Here is a 10,858-nt window from a genome sequence, read left to right on the forward strand (position 1 = left end):
TAGACCCCTTCGTTCCACTGACGAGCCCTGGTGGCGCAGTGGTTGCACGTTGAGCGGGTAGCTACAAACTTCAGCAGTTTGAAACCACTCACTGCCCTGAGGGAAAATGATGGGCTTTCTGCTCATGTTAAGAGTAGAGCTACTGCCTGGGAAATTCCAAGGGGCAGTTCTACCCTGTCCTTACAGGGTCGCTGTGAGTTGGTATCCACTGGGTGACAGTAAGTTTGTTTGGTGTTCCATTGGGAATTTTTGTACTTTGCATAATGCTCAGATCTAACGTGCTTCTCTGCTTCTCCAGAATTCAATTCGGCACAACCTGTCTCTCAACAAGTGTTTCCGGAAGGTGCCCAGACCTCGAGATGACCCTGGGAAGGTGAGAAGCAGGAAAGGGAGGGAAGTTGAATGGCCAGTGGTGGTTTTAATTACCTACCCAGAAGAGGAAATCCTGTTAATGAGAGAAGCAGCTCTATTTTATCTTAAAGGAAGAACTTGGTTGACAAACTGTGACCACGTACTACATATAAGTGACCAAAAACTCTTGTGAAATTGTTTTGTTTTATTTGTTTAATAGGCATAGTTATGTTAAAGTTGACTCGTACTGCCCCCCTCTCCTCCATGTAGTAACCTTTGGGGAAATGGTTATCTCTAAACTCCCCATGATTTTTACTTCAAAACTGTCAGAAGGGTGACGAGCAGGATCATTGTCTTCATTTGACAGTTGCGGATGCTAAAGTCCAAGTCCCAGGGGGTCATTCCTCAAGTCACGAAGGAAGAGAAGGGTCATGCCGGGACTTTTCCAGCTCTTTGAGCTGGGACGGTTGAGGCCTGTGTTGGATGGACCGCAGGGCTGCCTGTGCATTTCTAGGAGCTTTGGAGACATTAACTTTCTTATTAAGACTTATTTTATGTGGTAATCAAAAATGTCTACTCTCCACAAGCTCGGTACTTCCACATACAGTGATTTTGTTCTCTGTGGATTGGGTTCTCTCTCCAGGGCTCCTATTGGACAATTGACACCTGCCCTGACATTTCCCGAAAGAGAAGGCATCCTCCAGATGATGATGTAAGTTGTTCCCACTTCCGGGGGAGGTGCCGTTTCTGAACCAGTTGTTCCCCCTACCTCCTTTCCTGCATTTTCAATCCTTTCTTCTATTTTGAGTAAAGACAGAATGCAACCATGGCTACTGGGAGGATTCGGCATCTCTGTTGATAGATTTCTTTTTCTTCACAACCTTCAGCTCTCCCAAGACTCACCTGAGCAGGAGGCAAACAAAAGCCCACGGGGAGGCATGCCTGGGAGTGGCGAAGCCTCATTGCCTCCGGAGGGCAATCCCCAGATGTCCCTTCAGAGTCCTGCATCCCTCGCCAGCTACAGCCAGGTAGGAAGCAGAGGTGGCCTAAAGATGGGCGCTTGGGTGGATGCTTGAATAGATGCGTGCATCTCCCTGTTCAAAATTGTTTGTTGATTATGGGCGATACAGCAGGCAGGTTACGTTAAGAAAGAAGTGGAAATTGAAAGAGAAACAGGGCATGCACGTGGAGAGAGGCATAACAGAACTTTGAGAACGATCAAAAAGAAGAAGGGGGAAAAGTAGTAAAAAAAAGAATGGGAGCTAAAAAGTGTAAGACGGACATGAATGTCGAAGAAATGGAGAGGGAGGAGAGAAGGAGGGAGTCGAGAGATCAGGATCGCTAAAGAGGAAATCATGCAGGGCCTTTGAAGTCCAAGGGGGAATGGTGAAGCCGGGCAGGCTGGGGAGCCTGACGGCCATCGCCATCGTGGGCTTGTACTGGTCCCCAGTAAGCGCCTGCATCGGGTTCTTCTTGCCTCTTTGTAGGGCACAGGATCTGTGGATGGTGGAGCAGTGGCAGCCGGGGCTCCTGGCCGGGAGAGTGCCGAAGGCCCTCCTCCCCTCTACAACACCAACAACGACTTCAAATTCTCCTACTCCGAGATCAATTTTCAGGACTTAAGCTGGTCCTTCCGCAACCTCTACAAATCCATGCTGGAAAAGTCGTCTTCCTCCTCACAGCACGGTGAGTCTGCAGTTGGGAGCAGGGATGTCCTTGCCTTGGGGGGTGGGATGGGGAGGGCCGACTGCCTTTTCTCTACCTGCTTTCTTAATTTTGGTGCAAGGAGGGGTTGGTTTCTGCTCAGAGAAACAAGTCCCTGAGCTCTCCTGGCCGAGTTCCGGAGAGCAGCTGTTTCAGGAGCCTGTCTCTGGGTTATGAGCTTCAGGAAGTCAGTTAGAGGAATCCCCCTTCCGGAACTAAGGGCAGAGACCTTTCTGACTGCAAGCAAGCAATTTATAAAGATGGCCACTAGGGGACAGCAGAGTATTCCCTCCCCAAGAACCCCTCCCTTTCGGTGTTTGAAAACGTTTCCTTTTTGGTGCATGTTATGTTACGATTTCTTCTGAAAAATTTAAAAGAGCTGCAAAAAGAGAGGAAGTAGTATAATAACACCCCACCCCCACCCCCGTGTGCCCATCACTTAATTTTAACAGTTACCAATAGTTTGTTTAATTTGTTCCTTTACTCATCAACATTTTAAAACTCGAAATACTTAAAAGCTGTTCTCAGACGGCATGTCGTTCCACCCACAAACGCTATTTCAGTGTGCATCCGTAAACGATAAAGGCTTTCCGCTACCCACCTTGCCGGTATTATGCCTAACACAATTAATTGTGTGGCTTTGCTATCGGTTACTATCGTATCTACAGCCACCTTTCTCTAATGACCATTATCGTTGGTTTCTATTCCTTTATTTTTCCATGGATCATACAACTTGACCTTTGTCCCTCCGCGGGGTCTGTCGGAGGCCTCCCATCTCAACGCGGGGAAAATCCATTCCAGCGAAAAATGTTTTGCCCCCAGTCACGTGTCTGCTTCCTCTTCACCCTCCAGGCTTTTCGACTCTGCTGGGGGACATGACGCCTTCCAACAACTACTACATGTACCAGCCGCCGCCGCCCCAGCAGCAGCAGCAGCCACCGCCCCAGCCGTCGCCCCAGCAGTCACAGCTGCAGCCGCCGCCGCCAGCCCAGGGCCCTGCGAGTGTGGGGGGTGCTCCCCCACTGCACACCCCAAGCCCAGATGGTTGTACCCCACCAGGGGGGAAGCAAGCTGTGGCTGAAGGCTATGGGCCTCCCTCCGTAATGGGCATGCACCCACCCCCACTGCAACATGGAGGCTACCACCCTCATCAGCACCACCCCCACTCCCACCCTGCCCAGCAGCCACCCCCACCGCAGCAACAGGCTCAAGGCCAGGCTCCCATCAACAGTGCTGGCTTTGGTGAGTGGGGTGGGGGCACAATGAGATGGCTCTCTGGCTCCGGCAGGGAGGAGCACTAGGGTAGGAATCTAGGAGTGGACATGCAGCTATGGGTGTCCTGGAATATAAGGGTCTGTTTTAGCTTCGCCCGCCTGTCAGAGCTTACGGGAGAGGAAGAAAGTTGCTATGTAGAGCTAGCTCTATTTTATAGACTCCCTGGCCAAATTGGGATTTTAAAAAACAATTTATGTGTATCTATTCTCCTGTCTCTAGGCTGAACTGTACCTAACACATTTTGTTAGTTGCCATTGTGATTCCAGTTCCCTACACCCTCCCCCCTCCCCCGTGTGTAGTGCAGCTCTGTTCTACCAGGTTTTCAAGGCTGGAACATTTAAGAAGCAGGTTGCTAGGCTTGGCTTCCAAGGAGTCTCTAGGTGGGTTCGAACTGCCAACCTTTTAGTTGGTGGTTGAGCACTTAGCCATTTGTGCCCACCATAGGTAGCTTCATCTACCTAAGTCTCTCTCAGTTGTTGTCAAGTAAATCCTGATTCCTGGTGACCCCGTATGCATCAGAGTGCTTCACAGGGGTTTCTGTTTTCCTTTTTAAATAATTTATACATTGTGTGCTCTTACTGAGAACATCTCTAAAGGGTTTTCACTAGCTGATTTTGGGGGAGTAGATCACCAGACCCTTCTTTGGAGGTGCCTCAAACCTCCAACTTTTCGGGTTAGCAGCCAAGCACATTAACCATTTAGACCACCCAGGAAGGGAGAACCTACAATGATTTTCATCATGCAATGGATAACCTGTGTAGATGCAAGAATATTTTTTTTCCTTAACAGTTTTCTTGACTCTTAATTCATGTACCATAGCAATTCAGTGGTTTGAAGATATTAGAGAGTTGTACAAAGGATGCAAGGATATTGCATATACTCAGCTTACACTTTATCTTATTATCTTCTCCTCCAGCATTTCCTTCCGACTGGTGCTCCAATATCGACTCCTTAAAAGAAAGCTTCAAGATGGTGAATCGGCTCAATTGGTCCAGCATCGAGCAGTCACAGTTCTCAGGTCAGTGTTCTGAGGACGATGAATGGAGGGAAGGAGGGGTGCATGAAAAACCCACAGAAGCCAGAAACAGGAGGGCATGGCTACGTGAAGCTTGGAGAGCAAGGGTTTCATGGTCTCCCCTTCAGATTATATAAGATGGACAATGTTCATGCTCTTTTTAAAAATTTTTATTCATGTTCTTTATACATTACTTTGGCCTTAACTTAAAATCCAGCCATGCTTTATCCTTGTCGTGGTGATCTTTGAGAGAGAGAGGGGATGCTCTCCAGAATTTAGAAACCCTTGGGGTGGGGGACGGTGTTAGCGGCCGTAGAGCCAGCCTCCAACTCATGGCCACCTCATTGTGTTAGCACAATGGTAGGCCGGGCTGATGGGAGAAACAATTCCAGTGACACTCCTATATGGGTAAGAAAGAGCTTCATATCCAAAAGAAGTCATTATATATCGAGAAAACATCCCCGCCGAGCCCAACTCAAGTCCATAAGCCCAATACGAGTCTCTGAGTCCCTCTTCAGACTCACGCAGCCACAAGCAGTGATTCAGAGGACAGGTTGAGGGAAACCTGGAAGGGCATGGGCAGCCCTCAGGGAGGTCATCCAGCCGGAAGATGAAGGGAGAGAGCGAGCTGTCCCCAGTGTCTCACCCTCTTCTACCATGCAGGAGTCATCAGGCTGTGACTTGATTGACAAAATTGACCCCATCCCTAACCAGGAGTAGGTCTACCCCACATGAATGTATCTCACTCCCACATGCCTGTACAACAGGATGGGACTGTTGTGGTCCACGGGGTTTTCGTTGACTGGTTTGGGGGAAGTAGCTCACCAGGGCTCTCTTCCTAATCTGTGTTAGTCTGAAAACCCTGCTGAAATCACTTCGGCAGCCACATGCATACACGTTTCCAGTGACTGCCAGAGGTTGCAGTGCTTGAGGGATACTCCCTGGGCATCGGCCCTCACTTTCCTGGGAAGTGAGAATTCTACCACGGAATTGAAACCACTGCCCCTGGATTTCAATGTCAGGACATTATTTTCTCCTCCTTATTGACCAGTGTGACGATGCCTGATTCATTCCTTTTCTTTAAAGTGGAGTTTATTCATCAAGGAGATGGAAATAAGCAATAAGCATTTAGTAAGGAACAAATAGAAGGAGAGTTTGGCAACACTCTAAAGAGCTCTAAAACATGTAAATGATTATTGCGAATCTATATTGCTAGTGGTGTTGGTTTAAGCTGCTTTTGGGAGATATCTGCTAGGGATCTGGGGGCCTCAACAAGGCCAGTGTTGACTGATTGTCCTCCTGTTGTAGAACTGATGGAGAGCCTGCGACAGGCGGAGCAGAAGAACTGGAGCCTGGACCAGCATCATATTGCCAATCTCTGCGACTCCCTCAACCACTTCCTTACCCAGACTGGTCACGTACCCCCCCAAGGTGGCTCCCACCGGCTCCCAGCCTCTGCCCGAATTGCTGACTCCTGTGCCCTCACCAGTGGCAAACAGGAATCAACCATGAACCAAGGTATTGCACAAAGCAAGTCATCAAGGAGCTAGACACTGTGATGAGATGGGAGGCAGGGAGGAGCCGGCCAAAGAGAATCAAGAGAAATCATTTCATGGGCAGTGGCCCACACTGAGTGGTGGGGATAGTTTGTTCAGCCACATTGGCTGAATATCTGTAATATCAGGGGAAAATGCACAAAAGAAATAGACCATAACATTCCTTTCAGAACTGGATTTGGAAGATCAAAATTATTTAAGAAACAGAGTGCTTTGTTAGGGAAAAATCCCCTGTTTGGGATTTGTGTCTAAGTAGCCCCACCTGGATGGGATCAGGCGGGGTGGTGATTCCCTGCATTTATATGGTCTTCTAACCGGTGGCATGAGAGGCACTCAAAGATCCTGTTCCTGTCTCTGTCATCGGTCTGCTTTGTCATTTTGCAATTCTAGTATCCAGCCACTTCCTACCCTAAGTCATAAGGGCTGAGAGCCTTTGCAGAACGCCTCCAGGCCAACGGAGGGATATTAAGGGATAGAAGAGTGCATTCCCCCCCCCCCCCGCCCCCCCCTCTCTGTTGGGACTCACTCAAGTAACTCTTCTCTTGCTTCCGCAGTGAACTCCTATGGGCACCTCTACCCTGGCCCATCCCCAATGTACCCGATCCCCACCCAGGAGCCAGCAGCGTACAATCGCCCAGGTAAGAGCCAGGAAGCTTGCTTCACCACCAGCCTCAGCACCCTCTTCCCAGACAAGTTGTTTCACTTTCCGATGGCCCCGTGCCTGCATCTGCCAGGAGTGGGCGGGCCTCCATGATTCCCAAAGCCGGCTGGGAGCCACGTGCTAGGGAGGCGGATGCCAGCGAAGTAAAAGAGGCAGATTTCCATGAAAATATGAACTTATCTCTGTGATACGGAAAGGAATAAAAGCATAACTATAAGGAAAAGAAAAATAATGGAGAACATTTCTGCCTAGCTTGGAACATAGAAGAGGATGAACCGAGGGAAAGAAAATGAATGTGTTACCCAGACCTTCTTGCCCGGGGCCAGTGTCTATGCACTTGGCAGCCAGTATCAGGAGCCTGGGGAGCAGCTCTCTCTTTTAGGCGAAGTGGGGCACCCAAGTGGCCACGGATTGTCAGTCCAACATGAGAAGATCCTTTACATTGAAGTTCTTTTTAGAAATGTCACATTGGAGTAGTTGTTAAAGCACTTGGCTGCTAACCAAGGGGTCGGCAGTTCAAGCCAACCAGCCACTGAGGGGAAAGGTGTGACAATGGCTTCCATAAAGATTACAGCCTCGCGTACCCGGGGGAGCAGGTCTACTCTGTTCTATAGGTTGCTGGGAGTCCGAATTGTTTGTTTGCTTATAAGTTTACCTAACTCGAAGCATTTTCCATTTTGGGGGGAAATAGCCGGCTCCTTGTCTGTGTATTCAATGTTCATGTACTATAAATGAAAACATGGATTAGGTCCTTTTTCATTCGGCTGGGCTTCTGTATGTTTCCTCTCATAATTACGGAGTCTTCCTACATATAGCTTTTAAAATTTGACATAGTCTTCATAAATGTCCCTGTGGCTGTATACTATTTGATTGCCATGTGACCACTGACGCCCCGAGAACTCACGGGAATGAAAGCCTGCCACAAAGGTGACTCTGGGCTGGTAAGGACCCTAACTCTGCAAGCCCTGTTCACCTTCTCATTTAGACCCGAGCACAGTCTCTCGGGGTTGATAGGCTAGCTTCCCAGCCATGCTCCTTTTCAACTCTCTCTCGCTCTCGCTCTCTCTCTTCCTAACAGCACACCACATGGTCCCTCGGCCACCAGGCCCACCTCCCAGCGCCAGTGAGGAGATCCCGGATGACTTCGACTGGGACTTGATCACTTAGTGCTTCACAGCGTGTGGACATCGGCCCGGGCCGGATCAGGGTGGTGAAGCCTGGCGGGGAAGCAGCAGCCCCAGCCCATCCCTTCCCCTGGCCTGTATCGAGATATGTATTCTCTCTCTCGGTTGCTCGCTCGCTCTTTTTCTTTCTCTGTCAGAGAAGCCACCTGCAAGATGCTGCCGAAGAAACCCCTCTTTTCTGCCTCGTTCTTCTCTCTTCCTTCCTGTTCTTTCCGAATTCTTCCATTATTATTCTTATTATATTATTGTTGTTATTATTATTATTGGCTGTGTGCTGTCCCCAGTTTCCTATCCCTACACCTTGGACCGTATCCACTCCTTGCTAATTTTAAAATTACCAGGCTGGAAAATGTGGCCATTATAAGTTCTGATTTGTCTTTGTCTTTGAAAACTTCAATTCTGATCCCACCTTCTGGCCCTAAATTGTTTCCTATTCATATCAGTTTCGATCCAGGACTGGAGAGGCCACATTTTCAAGTAGACAGGGTCTAAAACACTGCTTAGCAGTCATGAATTTGCCGGTTTTATTCAATGGTGCTAATTCTGCCCTCTGGCCTCTCCCTTGTCCCTTTGTACCTTCGACCCTGACTTCTGACAATCCTCATTCCCCACTAAACGTCGTAGAGGAGAGTGGAATGAGAGGCCTCGGCTGGTCCCCCTGTAGAGCATCGCGGCTTGGTGGGTGGAATGTGAGTCCATCTGAAGTGGGGTGGATAGGGTTGGTGTTCGCCAGAACTCTGTTTATCTGGCAGAGGGCATGAGGACAGCATCAGCACAGGTAGAAAGGTGTACCATCCTGGAGACAATTTCACCTTAGCCATTTTGGGGTTTTTAAGAGCCGTTTTCTCTTACCCCGAACTGTGGCTCTCATTGTGGCATTTACAAATGGTCGTTCTTCCACCCCTCTTTCCCATCCAGCAATTGTTTTATTTTCTTTCCTTAGTTGTTTGGAATAGCCTACACATCTGTTTTTCTTTCTTTATTTCCTAGGGTTCTCCAGAAAGACAAAGTAATCTTTTGTCACTCTTGAGTGTCATCAGATCCTTAGACACAATGGGAATGTCTTTCTCGCCTCTCATAGCTGAATTAAACCCCAGGGTGTTAGTGGTAGACAGAGGAGAGAAGGAGAAGGGAGCTGGCAGAGAGATGAGTGAGGGGCATTTCAGTTATTTAACTATCTAGGCAATGCTTGTCTAGGAATCCAGTTGATTTGAATGCAAGCTTTTGTAATTAGGCTTTGGGGGGTAAAGGCAAGAGGCAAAGGGGTGCAAATAGTATCGAGGCAAGAGTTCCATGAAGGTCAAGGGGACTCCCAGAAAAAAATGGGGGGTAACTTATTTCCTTGAATAGGAAGTGGCCATGATGTATTGCTACAACGTACTCAATGTATCTTTAACATTGGATATTAGAGGAAGAGGAACAATTTCACTTCTGTTTGCATTTCATGCCATTTTCACTTTTTAGGAGCTGCGGGACAGAAAGGGTGGAATGGACAAGGCACTCCGTGATTTCTCCTTGGGGCTTTTCGTTCCTATTCTTTTATTTTCCCCTGGTTTCTAGGAAATTTGGCTTTCTGTTTTCTTTTCTCCCTTCATCCACCACTTTACTTTCTTTGGAAGGATTATATGTGAGAGTTTGTTGAAGAAGTCCAGTGGCTTTGAAGTCAGGGCAACAAGGGACAGCTAGCTAAAGAGCACTTTATTTCTTTGAAGCCTTTGCCGGAAAGCAATGGGGTGGATGACTTGAATCCCCTATTACCTTGAGGGCAGTTAGTACAACTGAAGTCGGACATAACATTTCCCAGTGGGGAAAGGAGGATTTCTCTTAGAGGGTGGCAAAATGCCTTTGTACATGTTTCTATTGTAGGCATCTCTTCCTTATTCCTCCTACACATAACTTCAGTCATTTCTTCTCAAGACTTCCCTCTTTACAGATTATCACTCCTCGTTTCTAAACTTCTCTCCTGCTCAGATCCATTCAACATTGGCTAGGTAGACTAAATGATACATGCGATATCCTTTGTTTATCATGCACCAGTGTCTTCTGAAAACTAGTATCATTGAGAAGCCTGGTGGGCAGCCAGAATTAATTGAAGTTTGGGGCTGGATCTGGAGATGGGTCATCAGGCCTCTTGGGATTCCTGTTCCCCTCTGCTAAGCACAGCCTTGCTCAATGGCGTAGGACAAACCTGGCTCTTCTTGGGCTTCAGCCCCCCCGCCCAAGTGGGAAGAATACTACTTTTTCTTGTTGGTCCGGCGTTGCTGGGCTTGAAGTATAGTCATTGTTGTTGTATTGGGTGATGTGTACAAAATTGCAGGAGCTCACTGCCTTCAGGAGGAAACAAGGGAGAAAGTGTAGGAGAGGGAAAGAAGGAGCAGTCCTGTGGTGTAGATCCACCCTCCCTGTCTTCCTCAACCCTCATGTTTCTGGTTTGGTGAGTTCTTCATACCACCCATAATGCTTTGCATTGGTGCAGGCTGGGAAGGGGGTGTATGGTCTCACAAGTTGTTGTTTTTTTGCATGCTTTCTTAATAAAAAAAAAAAAGCTTATGATTTTTTTGTGTGTTTGTGTTTCATTTACTTTTAATAAGAATACATGTACCATGTTATTACCATGGAATGTAAATTTAGGTTAGACAAGAGAATTTCACAAGTATATTGTATAGGATTTCAAAATCTGTGTATGATGTCTGACCAAACCAGTTAGCTCATAATCACCTCACTTCCAATACAGGCAATGTGTTTACTTCAACACTTATGCTTTTACACAGAAAAAAATAAGACACTGTACACATTTAAAAAGTGGTCTTTACTCTTGGATTAGCAATTAAAATACACAATTCTTACTTGAGGATGACAATTAGAAATTATTTTAACATGACAGCAGCAAAAATATAACTCTGCAATTACAAAAGAACTAAACAGGAATCCGTAATTAGGTTATTCTCACGCAGACACGTATGATTCTAAAATAAATTATCTAAGCAGCTGTTGTTCATTTTTCAGGTTTAATTTGAACACACATGCTTTTAGCTGTGGTTTCATTCCACCCATTTTTCTGAAGGAGTTCTTCAAGAACAGACTTGCCCTTGGACTGGAGGTATCCAACCGG

General features: G+C 47.3%; 1 protein-coding gene across 1 annotated transcript; it reads left to right on the top strand.

Annotated features, from left to right (window-relative positions):
* Window positions 1-298: 298 nt before the first annotated feature.
* FOXJ2 (forkhead box J2) lies at window positions 299-10,303 on the top strand (the record flags this gene model as incomplete). Its single annotated transcript, XM_013006030.2, has 9 exons — window positions 299-373; window positions 995-1,063; window positions 1,239-1,379; window positions 1,839-2,037; window positions 2,908-3,297; window positions 4,247-4,348; window positions 5,654-5,863; window positions 6,456-6,539; window positions 7,641-10,303. Coding segments are annotated over 9 exons (1,359 nt in total), but the record flags the coding sequence as incomplete, so codon positions are not given.
* Between the last annotated feature and the right edge of the window lie 555 nt (window positions 10,304-10,858).

Source organism: Echinops telfairi, unplaced genomic scaffold, assembly GCF_000313985.2.
Source record: "Echinops telfairi isolate 266 unplaced genomic scaffold, ASM31398v2 ScPeMD7_7356;HRSCAF=8355, whole genome shotgun sequence".
NCBI classification, from domain to species: Eukaryota; Metazoa; Chordata; class Mammalia; order Afrosoricida; family Tenrecidae; genus Echinops; species Echinops telfairi.